Source organism: Arachis ipaensis, chromosome B2, assembly GCF_059453495.1.
Source record: "Arachis ipaensis isolate K30076 ecotype BB chromosome B2, ASM5945349v1, whole genome shotgun sequence".
Lineage (NCBI taxonomy): Eukaryota > Viridiplantae > Streptophyta > Magnoliopsida > Fabales > Fabaceae > Arachis > Arachis ipaensis.
This window is the reverse complement of record NC_142437.1, coordinates 113,892,366-113,910,348: the sequence shown is the minus strand read 5'-3', so window position 1 is coordinate 113,910,348 and position 17,983 is coordinate 113,892,366. Positions and strand designations below refer to the sequence as shown.

General features: G+C 37.6%; 1 protein-coding gene across 2 annotated transcripts in view; it reads left to right on the top strand.

Moving 5' to 3' along the window:
• The first annotated feature begins 1,832 nt into the window (after positions 1-1,832).
• LOC107625872 (probably inactive receptor-like protein kinase At5g41680) overlaps positions 1,833-17,983 on the top strand; it is a 71,367-nt gene continuing 55,216 nt past the window's right edge. Inside the window, exon 1 of one of the 2 annotated variants that reach the window (XM_088503857.1) lies at positions 1,833-2,221. In XM_088503857.1, coding sequence (XP_088359983.1) covers positions 2,177-2,221 — 45 coding nt within the window. In that variant the 5' untranslated portion in view covers positions 1,833-2,176. The remainder of the gene's footprint in view (positions 2,222-17,983) is intronic. The other variant, XM_088503856.1, reaches the window with a different exon arrangement.

Here is a 17,983-nt window from a genome sequence, read left to right as displayed (position 1 = left end):
ATAGAATGTAATTTAAAGTGGAATTTACAAAATATGACAACATAAAATACAATAAGAATATATTCAAAATACAATAATAATATATTCAAGGTGAATTCTACCCAACCTTCTCTAAATCAACATCTAAATAACAATTGTGACATGGCATGTTTTAATTGGATGATTAGTTTTAGTTTGAGTTAATTTAACTCAATAAGAGTTAATATCTTAATTAAAGTAGGATAATTTTGTAATTAAATACTAATGATTTTATTTGATATTAATGAATTTTTCACCGATGCATATCACTAATGGCTGTACTGCATCAATATATTCTTCAATTTCAATTAGGAAACAAAGAGCAAGTGCGATGGTTTCAATTGAAGGGCAATTCTCATCTTCTTCCTGATGCTCAAACCATACTGAAATTTCCTTCCTAATTAAGGATCAACATTTGCAAGAAGTCTTCACGATCTTGGCTAGTTGATTTTGCAAAGTCACAACATGCCTTTGATATAACATCACCAATTGAAAAGCAATGATTCATTTTTTTGGAGCATAATTTGGGAAAGAAACAAAATTTGGATTTTTAATAGTTTAGTAAATTATACAATTACTCACTTTGGGCTATAATTTAATTACCAATAGTTTAACCATAGTTAACATAACCACCAATTAGAGAGTGACATGTTACAGAGGGTAATGTACATGTTATTATAAGAAGGGTAGAGTAGAATTTACCTATATTCAAACTATAATGATGTTGGTAGAGATATAACTATTTATGTGTCTCTTTTAATTAACTTAAAATTTTGAGAAAAATAGTTCCAAACTTCTGATCTATGATCTTTTGATCTGTACGTACCTATAAATTGGTCATGTTTGTTATAACTTGACTAACTATAAGATCAAATCAAAATAACCGTTCACCCACTACATACGAGATTCTCACAAAACTGTTTTATACATCATATTTCGGATAATAAAAAACCTACTCTCATGAGTCCAGGTACGACTCTATATAAGAGGACGAGATAACAAGGTAAAGGAAAGAAAAAAAAAGACTAAGGTCATTTTTACTTTTTTTTTACTGTTTTTTTGATTTGAGAATTGGAATATCTTTTCATGTACCAACTTCTTTCCGTTCTTCCTAGAGTAATCGACGTATACCTCGTCACCAGGACTCAAAAAGAAAGATTTCTACCTCGTTAGCGATCAGGACTATACCCCGGCCTTGATTATCATATAGGAACATTTATGGCTTAAAAGTTAAAAGTCTATAATTTAATTGTTGTTGATCCTAGAAAAAATTTTTTTAATATAACACAAATAAAGAAAAAGAATGCCTGTATCAAAGTTTATTCATACCCACGTGTTAAAACTTTAGATTTATAGTATACAATTACGAAAATGCATGTTTGGTAATAACCAAAAAGAATTAAGCAAAAATGGTCGGAATTTATTTTATTTAATATTCATTAATTGTTCATTTATATTAAATAAGATAAGTTTTAATTTTTTTTTTATCATCCTGATAAAATAAATAGTAGTTAGTTATGTAATGTTAAATCCATGAATTCGATATTTGTTTTTATGAAGGATCAATGGAAAATAAAAAAGAAAAAAAAAACTTTTTATGAAGTACTTCGAATGATTTGGCAACTTGAACCTATCCTCCTGGTTAAGGCTTCAAAATTTATAATTTATTAGGGAGAAGAAAAGTTAACCGCAAGAATATCCATGCCACAATTACAATCGTGTATCATTGTTGACTTTCAAAATCATGTTCCCATCAAACACAATGACGTGTTGATATAATGAGTGTTAATTACTATCTAATAATAGTAGTAATTATGGCAGCATCTCTAATAGGAGGAGCTGCTTTCGGAGAATTACTTAAAGCAGTTCTTGAAATTGAACACAAAGCCCGAAGCTTTGAGAAAACCTTTACATTAGAACCACTCTAACGGCAATTCAGCCTTTGATCAGAGAGATTGAACAACACAACAACGAATTGGGTCGCTCGCCCAAAGGAAGAACTTGAATCGTTGATAAGAGACATGGAAGAAGGGACAAAGCTTGTTTAATTTACAAGTGTTACAAGATCTGCAGGTGCAGTTTTCCGGCAAGGATCCATTGCCAAGAACAGCTTGCAGCACTGGTGGAGCCTCTTGTCAGATTCTTTATTATCATTGATATGCAAGCTCAGACTGCCCGAGATTTGAAGGAGACTTTGCTCAAGGTTAGTTAGAAGCTATATAATTTGAGTTTAGTAATCTTTTAATTTATATATTGTTTTATGATTTTTGAATATTTGTTTATTTGTAAATAGAAATTGTAGATAACTTATAATTTATAATAAAAAAATGTTAGATGATTAGTAAATATTATTATTTTTTATTAGTACTTGGTCAGTAATAATCTTTATATTTATATTTATAGAGATTTTATACATAAAAAAATATATAGTTTGCACTTATATTTATCAAAATTTGCACATATAAATTAATACAGTTTGTATTTATATTTTTTAAAATTTATACACATAAATTAATAAAATTTATATTAAAAACAATTTAGTATTTATACTAGTCAAATAATAACAAAAAAATACTAAAAATTACTAATCTCATAAATTTTCATTAATTTTTTTATCAACTACTTATAACTCAATCAATTTAAATATAATAAGTTATGATAATTGTTGGATATATCAGCATGTATTTCTGCTTATTTAATCAGAGCTTCCATAATTAAAATATATAATTATATATAACTCATCTTTATTATTCCAAAAAATAAATAAATTTTTGAGATAAATAGTTTTGTCTCACTTAATAGTTCTATAATTTAAAGTTATGTTTTTTCTTAATTTTATATGTTATATTATAACTTGTTGTTTTTATCTCATAATTTTTAAATATTGTATTTTATATATATTATGTATATGTTTTATCTATATCATGTAATCAATATATATTTATGTGCTTCATGAAAGTTAGATGAATACATATAGTTATACGAGGAAGCCATAAATCAGTCATCAGTGCCGAAGCAGGCAAATGAAGACACACCAAAATTGAATGATTCTTAATTATAATAAAATGATCTCTGAAGTTTACATGCAGGTTAGTGCTAATTTTATTTTACCAATGCCACTCTTAAAATATGTAATAAGCTTAGCATCTTTGGATTAACATCCATAAGCTTATTACAAAATTTCTTATACATGTTTCATTTATAAAGAGTGATAATATTTGAACTTGATCATTGCTTAGGGTGCTTATGATAAAAAGGCACCGCCGAATCGTGTGAGATTTAGTGAAGAAACACATCAGTCAACGTCAATCAAGAAATCTGAAGATGCTGCTTGGAAAAATAATTCTTCTCGTCCTACCTTCAAACAACCTTAGCGGCGATAGATCCTTTGATAAAAAGAAATTCACCATGATAACATCAATTACTTGTTGGACCGCCCAAAAGAAGAACTAAGATTGTTGATTCGACAACTAGAAGAGGTCACTAACCTTGTTTACATGTGTTCAAGAATCCACAAGTTGAATTACCTTGCCAGGATAAGGTGTCAAGAACAACTTGCCATGGTAGAGTTTCTGGTGAAGTTCTTTATCGTTTGATAAGCAACATTATGATAATACAGAATTGACCTTGAGGCCTGCCTCCCTCGATGAACTTTACAGCGTACGACTCACTATGTCATTTCTCTCTAATCATTTATGATCTATCTTAATAAAATGTTCTTTTATTTCTTGTGGTGATGTGGACTAAACGTGTTTTTAACCCTTTATTTTAATATCGATTCCGCTAGATAAACAACGAAAAATCTAAACAAGGTGAATAATAGTCTAAAAATTTGGCCCAATCAAATTTAAAAAAAAAAAAACACTTCACCCAAATTACTCAACAAAAAAATCTCATTCAATAATTCAAAAATTTTAACCATTTATTATACTCTAATTTACCAAAGCACCTGTAACACCCTACCACACAAAGTCTTATACTTAAGTTATAAATTCGAGATAATAAAGTATTACGACCTCTAAAAATATAGGTGAAAAAGGGTTTTATCTAGGAGCCTTTTGAAAAAGAGTTAAAACAAAAGCGTTAAACAGAAAAGCGTAAGCAATAAACGTAAACCAAATGAGATAAGAGCAAAGTGACATATATATAGGAGAAGAGTTCCAAAAATACAGATAACAAGACTTCTGACCCGTCTCGCGAAGTTAAAATCAGCCAGAGCATATATACACATATATACATAAATACATGAGAATCCCAAAAGAGCCCTAAAATACGGTTTACAAAACCTGTTTCTCCAAATCAACCTCTAAGAGGGATAAAGCATAATATACATATATAGTGGAGATATAAGAGTATCTGTATATACATCAAAAACCAAACTAAAGTCCCAAAAGCACAAAAGTCCTTCGCATTCAGAAGCTCCCAGTATGCCTCATCGAGGTGCCTCACGTCTTGCATCTGAAAACCACAAAATATGTATGGGGTGAGAGCCAAAGGTTCTCAGCATGGTAACAGTGCCCACATAACTAACATATAAGGTCCCGGAAAAGCCAGAAGCGATCCTAGAACTTCCGTCAATAGATTACAAACTTAAAACTATTCTTTACAACCATAAATAAGCCATAAACAAGGTGGGGTAGCTAAGGGTTCAAAATTCTAACTCAAACCTAACTTGATCCTTTAGCTTCTCACCTTCCTCCGTTCCTCCAGAACTCCATAGCACAGACAAACAAAATACAGACAAAGCAAACACAAGTAGAATATAATTACAGCAGGTAGCAACTTTAGCAAGTAGGCATAATAATCACATAGACAAGTCCAATTAATGCACAACCATACAAAATAAATATATGCATATGTTGTATGCCTATCCTATGGCTGATGATATCATCTGTCGGTTATATAGCCAAATCCGACATGTCCTAGTAGTTAACCATGGACAAAAACACCCATTGCGGAGCAAGTGGGTCTGAGTTACAACCCTCTTACTACTACCCGCTTAACCCAGAGCAAGTGGAATTAAATCACTACTATTGCTACTACCCAGGCGGGTGTTTAAAAGTTCAACCTGGAGCAAGTGAAATAATCCACTACTGTTGCTACTACTCAGGCATCACAATCACTGACCTGTAGCAAGCGAGACGAACCACAATCCTTGCTACTGCCCAGGTATCTCAAACATACATTCATTCAGTCTAAAACAATCATCATTATTATCAAATCTCAAGCATTGACCCGGAGCAAGCGGGACGAACCACAATCCTTGCTACTGCCCACGTATCACAAATATACATTCATTCATTAATTATTATATCATTATACATCATGAATTTAGCCACCGCTCACAACATATATAACATTACAACACTTCCTTATTCAACATCATCTACTTTACCTCTTTCTTCATCGACAAGTTATCTTCCTCACAGCTCTAATCATACTTCACTACCCAAAAATCCACCTACCAGGCTTTAAACAAGAGCTACCAGGTTTTGAAAGTTGGAGGAATGCTTTTAAAAACAAAAAGTCATGTTTTGAAAACACAGGGGTCCGCGTACCCATCCCTCTGCCCGCGTACGCATTCTCTCGCGTATGTAGGATATCTAACCTAAACAGAATGCCCGCCCCGCGTGTGAGGCTCGCGTACGCGAGTTATGCAGGGTGACCAAAATTGTAAGTGCTACAGAATTTCAATTTTACACACCGAACTTTCGACGCACATAACTTTTTCGTTTTAAAACATTTTTCATTCGTTCTTCGAACAGTGTAAACCTCTCGGGCCAAATTTTCATTCTGGATAAGTTTGATAAAAATCAGAGGTTTGGAGGCCAAGTTGTGGCTTATTGAAATTGGCCAAAAATAAAAAATTTCATTAACATTCCAAACCTCAACTTTCAAAACATACCAATTTTAAACCTTTCAAAACCAAACCAAACCTTACCGTAACAGCATCAAACCCTCCCAAATCATATTTCAATACTCCTTATTCATCCTTCAACCTATCGATTCTCTTCTTCCATCAATCTCAATTCAATAATTCAAGTTCAAACAATATTTCAATATACATCATCAATTATCTTTATCAAATACAATATCAACATCACAACCAATATGGCATTGATGAGCGGATATTTTATACGCTTTTTGGGGATAATTTCATATAGTTTTGAGTATGTTTTAGTTAGTTTTTAGTTTATTTCCAGTAGTTTTTAGGAAAAATTCATGTTTCTGGACTTTACTATGAGTTGTGTATTTTTCTGTAATTTCAGGTATTTTTCTGGCTGAAATTGAAGGAGCTGAGCAAAAATCTGATTCAGGCTGAAAAAGGACTGCTGATGCTGTTGGATTCTGACCTCCCTGCACTCAAAGTGAATTTTCTGGAGCTACAGAACTCGAAATGGCGTGCTTCCAATTGCGTTGGAAAGTAGACATCCAGGGATTTCCAGCAATATATAATAGTCCATACTTTGTACAAGAATTGATGACGTAAACTGGCGTTCAACTCCAGCCTTCTACCCAAATCTGGCGTCCAGCGCCAGAAAAGGATCAAAAACTGGAGTTGAACGCCCAAACTGGCACAAAAACTGGCGTTCAACTCCACAAATGGCCTCTGCACGTGAATTGCTTAAAGTCTCAGCCCCAGCACACACCAAGTGGGCCCCAGCACACCAAGTGGGCCCCAGAAGTGGATCTCTGCATCATCCATCATAGTCCACTCATATTTTGTAACCCTAGGCTACTGGTTTAGTATTTAAACAACTTTTAGAGACTTATTTTGTATCTCATGACATTTCAGATCTAAACTTTGTATTCTCTGACGGCATGAGTCTCTAAACCCCATTGTTGGGGGTGAGGAGCTCTGCTGTGTCTCGATGAATTAATGCAAGAATTTCTGTTTTCCATTCAAACACGCTTGTTCCTATCTAAGATGTTCATTCGCGCTTAACTGTGATGGAGGTGATGATCCGTGACATTCATCACCTTCCTCAAACCATGAACGCGTGCCTGACAACCACCTCCGTTCTATATACGATTGAATGAGTATCTCTTAGATTCCTTAATCAGAATCTTCGTGGTATAAGCTAGAACTGATGGCAGCATTCATGAGAATCCGGAAAGTCTAAACCTTGTCTGTGGTATTCCGAGTAGGATTCAAGGATTGAATGACTGTGACGAGCTTCAAACTCCTGAAGGCTGGGCGTTAGTGACAGACGCAAAAGGATAGTAAATCCTATTCCAACCGGATCGAGAACCAACCGGTGATTAGCCGTGCTGTGACAGAGCACGTGAGCGTAGTTTTCACTGGAAGGATGGAAGGTAGCCATTGACAACGGTGATCCACCAACACACAGCTTACCATAGGGGGACGTGCGTGCGTGAACAAGAAGACAGAGGAAAGCAGAGATTCAGAAGACAAAGCATCTCCAAAACTCCAACATATTCTCCATTACTGCACAACAAGTAACTTTTAATTTATGCTCTACTGGTTACTCACAATTCAATTGATAAACATAATTGACTTCCTGACTAAGATTTACAAGATAACCATAGATTGCTTCAAACCAACAATCTCCGTGGGATTCGACCCTTACTCACGTAAGGTATTACTTGGACGACCCAGTGCACTTGCTGGTTAGTTGTATCGAAGTTGTGACAGACTGTAAAACTAGATCAGAGTATCTGACCTAATAAGCCATTACCAGAGATCACAATTTCGTGCACCAAGTTTTTGGCGCCGTTGCCGGGGATTGTTCGTGTTTGAACAACTAACGGATTATTTTGTTGCTTAGATTAGGAAAAATCTTCTCTTTTTTGGTTTAGAGTCTTTTATTATTTATCCCTTGTTAAAACACTTTAAATTTATAGCTCAGTTAATTAGAACGTGGTGTTTATGTTCATGGTAATTGGCTAGCATACTTTTAAAAACCTTTTTCAAAAATAATTTTTCTATTAAATCCTGTGCCAAACTTTAATAAGGTCCCATAACTCATTTGGCTAGAACATTAATTTGATTGGGTTAGAATCTTTTATACTCTTTTCAAAACCTTCTTTTTCAAAAATATTTTTTCTATTAAATCTTGTGCCAAACTTTAAGTTTGGTGTTTTCTTGTTGATTCCCCTTTGATTTTCGAAAATTTTGGTTTGGTTTTCTAAAAAATTTTAAGTTTGGTGTTCTTCCTTCATGTTCTTGTGTTCTTGTGAGTCTTCAAAGTGTTCTTGAGTTTTCTTGTGTCTTGATCTTAAAATTTTTAAGTTTGGTGTTCCTTGGTGTTTTCCCTCCAAAATTTTCAAAAACAAGGAGCATTAGATCTAAAAATTTTAAATCTTGTACTATCTTATTATTTTTCTCTCTCTTCACTAAATTCAAAAATATCTTTTCAAAATATCTTTTCTAACTTCCTATCTTTTCAAAATTTGTTTCAACTAACTAACCAACTTTTTGTTTGTTTCTTAACTTTTTCAAAACTACCTAACTAACTCTCTCTCTCTCAAAATTTTCGAAAATATCTCCCCTCTTTTTCAAAAATTTCTGTTTTTTTTAACTAATTATTTTTATTTTTTTTTACGAAAAAAAAATAAAAATAAAAAAATAAAAAAATAATTTTCAAAATTCAAATTCTTTTTAGTTATTTTATTTTATTTAAGTATTTACTTCTTATAAAATAAAATAAATAAAAAGATAAATCAGTCCAAGTTATATCCATAGATCCATCATGGACATAAGTGGAAATGAACAGTCCAGGAGGACTCTGGGGTCATATTCTAACCCCTCTACTGCTTCATATGGGGGTAGCATATGCATACCCTCCATTGGAGTTAGTAGCTTTGAGTTGAATCCTCAGCTCATTATCATGGTGCAGCAAAGTTGCCAGTATTCCGGTCTTCCACAGGAAGAACCTATAGAGTTTCTGGCACAGTTTCTACAGATTGCTGACACAGTACATGATAAGGAAATAGATCAGGATGTCTACAGACTATTACTGTTTCCATTTGCTGTAAAAGATCAAGCTAAGAGGTGGTTAAATAACCAACCTAAGGCCAGCATAAGAACATGGAAACAGCTGACAGAAAAATTCCTGAATCAATATTTCCCTCCAAAAAGGATGACACAGCTAAGGCTGGACATCCAAGGCTTTAAACAAGGAGATAATGAATCTCTTTATGATGCCTGGGAGAGATACAGAGAGATGCTACGAAAATGCCCCTCTGAAATGTTTTCAGAGTGGGTTAAGTTAGACATCTTCTACTATGGGCTTGCAGAAGGAGCTCAGATGTCTTTAGATTACTCAGCTGGTGGATCTATCCATATGAGAAAGACAATCGAAGAGGCTCAAGAGCTCATTGATACAGTTGCCAGGAATCAGCATCTGTATCTAAGCAGCAACCCTTCCATGAATGAAGAGGTTAAAACAGTAACTGCTGAATTCAGTACTGTAAAACAAGCTGCTGAATTCAATCAGCAATTAGATTTTCTAACAAAGCAGCTAGCTGAATTCAAAGACAGGTTACAGGAGACAAGGATAGCTAATATACATATGGAAGAACAGTTTAAGCAAACAAAGCAGCAGCTATCAAAGCAAATAGCAGAAGAATGCCAAGCAGTTCAATTAAGAAGTGGGAAAACATTAAATACCCTACCTCAAGGCATCAAAAATTCAAGAAATAAGCAACCCACCAAAGATTCCCCTGAGGACAGTAAGAGCCCAGGGAAAAATAATTCTGGCACTAAAACACCAGAAAATGGGTGGAAGGCTGGCGTTGAACGCCCAGACCATGCCCAAAACTGGCGTTCAGCGCCAGAAACAAGGCAGGATTGGCGTTCAACGCCAGAAATGGGCAAGAATCTGGCATTGAACGCCCAACAGGGGCACATTTCTGGCGTTCAGGCGCCAGGAACAGACAGTGAGCTGGCGTCTAACGTCACTCCAGCTTCTGACTCTGGCATTCAATTGCCAGTGAGGGATCAGACACACACAAGTGCTGACAACAACCCCTCTAAAAAGGCTTCTTTAACCACTAAGGTTGAGGAATATAAAGCCAAGATACCTTATCCTCAAAAACTCCGGAAAGATGAGCAGGATAAGCAATTTGCTCGCTTTGCAGATTATCTAAGGACTCTTGAAATAAAGATTCCATTTGCAGAAGCACTTGAGCAAATACCTTCTTATGCCAAGTTCATGAAAGAGATCTTGAGTCATAAAAAGGAGTGGAGAGAAACAGAAAGAGTTCTCCTCACTGAAGAATGCAGTGCAGTCATTCTGAAAAGCTTTCCTGAAAAGCTTAAAGACCCTGGGAGTTTTCTGATACCATGCATATTAGAAGGTGATTGCACCAAGACAGCTTTATGCGATCTTGGGGCAAGCATCAACCTGATACCTGCATCCACTATCAGGAAGCTTGGCTTAACTGAAGAAGTTAAACCAACCCGGATATGTCTCCAACTTGCTGATGGTTCCACTAAATACCCATCAGGCGTGATTGAGGACATGATTGTCAGAGTTGGGCCATTCGCCTTTCCCACTGACTTTGTTGCACTGGAAATGGAGGAGCACAAGAGTGCTACTCTCATTCTAGGAAGACCCTTCCTAGCAACTGGACGATCCCTCATTGACGTCCAGCAGGGGGAAATAACCCTGAGAGTCAACGATGACGAGTTCAAATTGAACGCTGTCAAAGCCATGCAGCATCCAGACACATCAACAGACTGCATGAAAGTTGACCTTATTGACTCTTTGGTAGAAGAGATCAACATGGCTGAGAGTCTCGAATCAGAGTTGGAAAACATCTTTAAAGATGTTCAGCCTGATTTGGAGGATTCAGGGGACATGAAAGAGCCTCTGAACTTTCTTCTGAAAGAGGAAAAACCTCCTAAACCAGAGCTCAAGCCACTGCCACCATCCTTGAAATATGCATTTCTAGGAGAAGGTGACACTTTTCCAGTGATCATAAGCTCTGCTTTAAATTCACAGGAAGAGGAAGCACTTATTCAAGTGCTAAGGACACACAAGACAGCTCTTGGGTGGTCCATAGGTGATCTTAAGGGTATAAGCCCAGCTAGATGCATGCACAAAATCCTATTGGAGGATAATGCCAAACCAGTGGTTCAACCACAGAGGCGGCTAAATCCAGCCATGAAGGAAGTGGTGCAGAAAGAGGTCACCAAATTACTGGAGGCTGGGATTATATATCCTATTTCTGACAGCCCCTGGGTGAGCCCTGTTCAAGTCGTCCCAAAAAAGGGAGGCATGACAGTGATTCATAATGAAAAAAATGAACTGGTTCCTACAAGAACAGTTACAGGGTGGCGCATGTGTATTGACTACAGAAGGCTCAATACAGCCACCAGAAAGGATCATTTTCCTTTACCATTCATAGACCAGATGCTAGAAAGACTAGCAGGTCATGATTATTACTGCTTTTTGGATGGCTACTCAGGCTATAACCAGATTGCAGTAGATCCCCAGGATCAAGAGAAAACAGCATTCACATGTCCATCCGGAGTGTTTGCTTATAGAAGGATGCCCTTTGGGCTATGCAATGCACCTGCAACCTTCCAGAGATGCATGCTCTCTATTTTCTCTGACATGGTGGAAAAATTTCTGGAAGTCTTCATGGATGACTTCTCAGTATATGGAGACTCATTCAGCTCCTGTCTTGATCACCTGAAACTTGTTCTGAAAAGATGCCAAGAAACCAACCTAGTTTTAAACTGGGAAAAGTGTCACTTCATGGTGACTGAAGGAATTGTTCTTGGGCATAAAATCTCAAACAAGGGAATAGAGGTGGATCAAGCAAAAATAGAGGTAATTGAAAAATTACCACCACCTGCCAATGTTAAGGCAATCAGAAGCTTTCTGGGGCATGCAGGATTCTATAGGAGGTTTATAAATGATTTTTCAAAAATCGCAAAACCTCTAAGCAATCTGCTAGCTGCTGACACACCATTTGTATTTGACACAGCATGCCTGCAGGCGTTTGAAACGCTGAAAGCTAAGCTGGTCACAGCACCAGTCATTTCTGCACCAGACTGGACATTGCCATTTGAGTTAATGTGTGATGCCAGTGATCATGCCATTGGTGCAGTATTGGGACAGAGGCATGACAAGCTTCTGCATGTCATTTATTATGCCAGTCGCGTTCTAAATGATGCCCAGAAAAATTACACAACCACAGAAAAAGAACTACTTGCAGTGGTTTACGCCATTGACAAGTTCAGATCATACTTAGTAGGATCAAAAGTGATTGTGTATACTGACCATGCTGCTCTTAAATATCTACTCACAAAGCAGGATTCAAAACCCAGGCTCATCAGATGGGTATTGCTTCTGCAAGAGTTTGATATAGAAATAAGAGACAGAAAAGGGACAGAGAACCAAGTGGCTGATCATCTGTCCCGGATAGAGCCAGTGAAAGGGACGTCCCTCCCCTTTCTTGAGATCTCTGAGACGTTCCCTGATGAGCATCTATTTTCCATTCAGGAAGCACCATGGTTTGCCGATATTGCAAACTATAAAGCTGCAAGGTTCATACCCAAGGAGTACAATAGAATACAAAAGAAGAAATTAGTTACTGATGCAAAGTACTACTTGTGGGATGAACCTTATCTCTTTAAGAGATGTGCAGACGGAATTATCCGTAGGTGTGTCCCCAGAGAGGAAGCACAGAGAATCCTATGGCATTGCCACGGATCTCAATATGGAGGCCATTTCGGAGGTGAGCGAACAGCCACCAAGGTCCTCCAATGTGGCTTCTATTGGCCCACACTCTATAAAGATTCCCGAGAGTTTGTACGTAATTGTGACAGTTGCCAAAGAGCTGGTAATCTGCCTCATGGTTACGCCATGCCTCAACAAGGAATCTTGGAAATAGAGTTGTTTGATGTATGGGGAATTGACTTCATGGGACCTTTCCCACCATCATACTCAAACACTTATATTCTGGTGGCAGTTGACTATGTATCAAAATGGGTTGAGGCTATTGCCACACCCACCAATGATACTAAAACAGTGCTGAAGTTCCTCCAGAAACATATCTTTAGCAGGTTTGGTGTCCCTAGAGTGTTAATCAGTGATGGGGGCACTCACTTCTGCAATAAACAGCTTTACTCTGCCATGGTTCGGTATGGAATTCGCCACAAAGTGGCCACACCATATCATCCACAAACCAATGGGCAAGCTGAAGTCTCTAATAGAGAATTAAAGAGAATCCTGGAACGGACAGTAAGTACCCGTAGAAAGGATTGGGCAAGGAGCTTGGATGATGCTCTGTGGGCTTACAGAACAGCATTCAAGACCCCTATAGGGACCTCTCCATACCAACTCGTGTATGGTAAGGCATGCCACTTGCCCGTGGAACTGGAACATAAGGCCTACTGGGCAACCAGATTCCTAAACTTAGATGCCAAATTAGCAGGAGAAAAACGATTGCTCCAGCTAAATGAGCTAGAGGAATTCAGATTCACAACTTTCGAAAATGCCAAGCTTTATAAAGAAAAATAAAAAAAGTGGCATGACAGAAAGCTGTCATCTAGAATCTTTGAACCAGGACAGAAGGTTCTGTTGTTTAACTCTAGACTCAGGCTATTCCCCGGGAAACTGAAATCCCGGTGGAGGGGACCATACGTGATTACAAGTGTATCACCATATGGTTATGTGGAGCTTCAAGATATTGATTCTGATAAGAAGTTCATTGTCAATGGACAGATAATCAAGCATTATCTTGAGGGCAACATTGAGCAAGAATGCTCAAGGCTGAAGCTAGATTAAAAGCTCAGCAAGGTCCAGCTAAAGACAATAAAAAAGCGCTTGCTGGGAGGCAACCCAGCCATGGGGCAACAATCCTCTAAGCATTTTGCCCTATTTTTATTTTTATTTGTTTATATAAAGTTCACTGACACTAAGGTAAAGAATCATTTGCATAAGTTTACAGGGTTACAGAAGGAATCTACACACAAAACAGAGATAGGGAGCTTACTGGCAAGAAAACGCCAGTGAAGGCCATTTTGGGCGTTCAGCGCCCAAAATGGGCATCCAGTGGGCGCTGAACGCCAGTAAGGATAGCTATCTGGCGTTCAACGCCAGAAAAGGGCAACAACTGGGCGTTGAACGCCCAGAATAGCAGCATTTGGGCATTGAACGCCCAAAACATGCAGTGTTTGGGCGTTCAAACGCCAGGATGGGGGGGAGGAGCTCTCCTTCTACCCATCTCCTTCTTTTTCTTTTGCTTGAGGACAAGCAAAGCTCTAAGTTTGGTGTGCTTATCCGTGATCACTAAGATCATGGCCCCTAAAGGAAAACAACCCACTCCAAGAGGAGCAAGGGCGTGATTTAAAGGAACTGAAGCGCCAGAAATTCTCTCTTGAAGGACCAAGCACCTCACAGACTAGAGGAACATCCACTTCCCAAACCTCAAGGTTGTTGAGTTCTAATCTTAGCCTTAACTCTGTGATAACTGTTCTTATTTTAATTTTACCTTAGGAGTCATATAGTAGTAATTAGTCTATTTTGATTTTATCTCCAATTAAGCTATAGTTTATTTTTCTCATCATCAGCAAACGTGAATAAAATAGTAGATCTTTTAAATAAGAAGCAATAAAATTTCGAGTTTTAATAAGAGAAATTCTAATTAGTTAAATGTGGTGGCAATGCTTTCTGTCTTCTGAATGAATGCTTGAACAGTGCATATATCTTTTGAATTTATTGTTTAAGACTGTTAAATATGTTGGCTCTTGAAAGAATGATGAACATGAGACATGTTATTGAGAATCTGAAAAATCATAAAAATGATTCTTGAAGCAAGAAAAAGCAGCAAAGAACAAAGCTTGCAGAAAAAAAAATAAAAAATAAAAAAAAGAGAGAAAGAAAAAAGAGAAAGCAAGCAGAAAAAGCCAAAGCCCTTAAAACCAAAAGGCAAGGGTAATAAAAAGGATCCCAAGGCTTTGAGCATCAGTGGATAGGAGGGCCAAAAAGGAATAAAATCCTGGCCTAAGCGGCTAAATCAAGCTGTCCCTAACCATGTGCTTGTGACGTGAAGGTGTCAAGTGAAAACTTGAGACTGAGCGGTTAAAGTCAAGGTCCAAAGCAAAAAGAAGAGTGTGCTTAAGAACTCTGGACACCTCTAATTGGGGACTTTAGCAAAGCTGAGTCACAATCTGAAAAGGTTCACCCAGTTATGTGTCTGTGGCATTTATGTATCCGGTAGTAATACTGGAAAACAAAGTGCTTAGGGCCACGGCCAAGACTCATAAAGAAGCTGTGTTCAAGAATCATCACACTGAACTAAGAGAATCAATAACACTATCTGAATTCTGAGTTCCTATAGATGCCAATCACTCTGAGCTTCAATGGATAAAGTGAGATGCCAAAACTGTTCAGAAGCAAAAAGCTACTAGTCCCGCTCATCTAATTAGGATCTGAGCTTCAATCAAAAACTCTGAGATATTATTGCTTCTCAACCTATTAGTCTTCTATTTTATTTGTCTAGTTGCTTGAGGACAAGCAACAGTTTAAGTTTGGTGTTGTGATGAGCGGATATTTTATACGCTTTTTGGGGATAATTTCATATAGTTTTGAGTATGTTTTAGTTAGTTTTTAGTTTATTTCCAGTAGTTTTTAGGAAAAATTCATGTTTCTGGACTTTACTATGAGTTGTGTGTTTTTCTGTAATTTCAGGTATTTTTCTGGCTGAAATTGAAGGAGCTGAGCAAAAATCTAATTCAGGCTGAAAAAGGACTGCTGATGCTGTTGGATTCTGACCTCCCTGCACTCAAAGTGAATTTTCTGGAGCTACAGAACTCGAAATGGCGTGCTTCCAATTGCGTTGGAAAGTAGACATCCAGGGCTTTCCAGCAATATATAATAGTCCATACTTTGTATAAGAATTGACGACGTAAACTGGCGTTCAACTCCAGCCTTCTGCCCAAATCTGGCGTCCAGCGCCAGAAAAGGATAAAAAACTGGAGTTGAACGCCCAAACTGGCACAAAAACTGGCGTTCAACTCCACAAATGGCCTCTGCACGTGAATTGCTTAAAGTCTCAGCCCTAGCACACACCAAGTGGGCCCCAGCACACCAAGTGGACCCCAGAAGTGGATCTCTGCATCATCCATCATAGTCCACTCATATTTTGTAACCCTAGGCTACTGGTTTAGTATTTAAACAACTTTTAGAGACTTATTTTGTATCTCATGACATTTCAGATCTAAACTTTGTATTCTCTGACGGCATGAGTCTCTAAACCCCATTGTTGGGGGTGAGGAGCTCTGCTGTGTCTCGATGAATTAATGCAAGTATTTCTGTTTTCCATTCAAACACGCTTGTTCCTATCTAAGATGTTCATTCGCGCTTAACTGTGATGGAGGTGATGATCCGTGACATTCATCACCTTCCTCAAACCATGAACGCGTGCCTGACAACCACCTCCGTTCTATATACGATTGAATGAGTATCTCTTAGATTCCTTAATCAGAATCTTCGTGGTATAAGCTAGAACTGATGGCAGCATTCATGAGAATCCGGAAAGTCTAAACCTTGTCTGTGGTATTCCGAGTAGGATTCAAGGATTGAATGACTGTGACGAGCTTCAAACTCCTGAAGGCTGGGCGTTAGTGACAGACGCAAAAGGATAGTAAATCCTATTCCAACCGGATCGAGAACCAACCGGTGATTAGCCGTGCTGTGACAGAGCACGTGAGCGTAGTTTTCACTGGAAGGATGGAAGGTAGCCATTGACAACGGTGATCCACCAACACACAGCTTACCATAGGGGGACGTGCGTGCGTGAACAAGAAGACAGAGGAAAGCAGAGATTCAGAAGACAAAGCATCTCCAAAACTCCAACATATTCTCCATTACTGCACAACAAGTAACTTTTAATTTATGCTCTACTGGTTACTCACAATTCAATTGATAAACATAATTGACTTCCTGACTAAGATTTACAAGATAACCATAGATTGCTTCAAACCAACAATCTCCGTGGGATTCGACCCTTACTCACGTAAGGTATTACTTGGACGACCCAGTGCACTTGCTAGTTAGTTGTATCGAAGTTGTGACAGACTGTAAAACTAGATCAGAGTATCTGACCTAATAAGCCATTACCAGAGATCACAATTTCGTGCACCAGGCATCAACAACAATCTCAAATTCACTAATTATTATGCATATCAACCAATCTCAATCATCAACAACTTTGATATTTCAATCCTATCTTACGGTTAACTAGCCTAAGTTTTCACGACACATTATATTTTAGTTACGAGAAAGCGAAACCATACCTTGGCAGATTCCCCGTTAATCCCGGAACACCTCAAACGTTCACCGCACCACAAACTCTACCACTCCAGCCCCTCACCAACGAACCCAGCCTCCAAGGTTAACCTTCTAGCTTCCAATTTCTCAAATTGACTCCATTCAACAACGTACCAATTTCAATCTAACATCATAATTATCACTATAATCAATATAGAGTTCACTAATTCAATATTACACAAAGGTTTTGAGGGTACTTACCTGACCCACAGCTCAAGCGAGCTAGACCCGATAATACCCGCAAGTTAATTCGAATCTAAACACCGAAATTACACAAAATTGAACCCAATTACTCATTGAATTTCGAAATTGGGAAGGAGAAATTGAAAAAAAAAAAGATGGGACTTTCTTACCTAATCAAGTGCTGGACTTTGTAGAGCTCAATGCTGCGGTCGCGTGGCCGTAAACGATACAGCGATCGAAGCTCGGAGTAGGAAGTTATGGGAATTTGAATTGATTTCAAGGGTTTGTGCTTTCTTCTTTCGTTCTTCCCCTCTTCGCTGAACTTGTTCAGCATTTCAGCATGCATGAGGAAGGAATCAGCTGAAGCTCATTTAATTAAGTGGATTAGATGGGTCTTTGGGCCCGTTTTGTGTCCGGTTTGTCTGGTTCGGTCTAATTTTGGACCAAATTTTTTAAAATTAGTGTCAAAA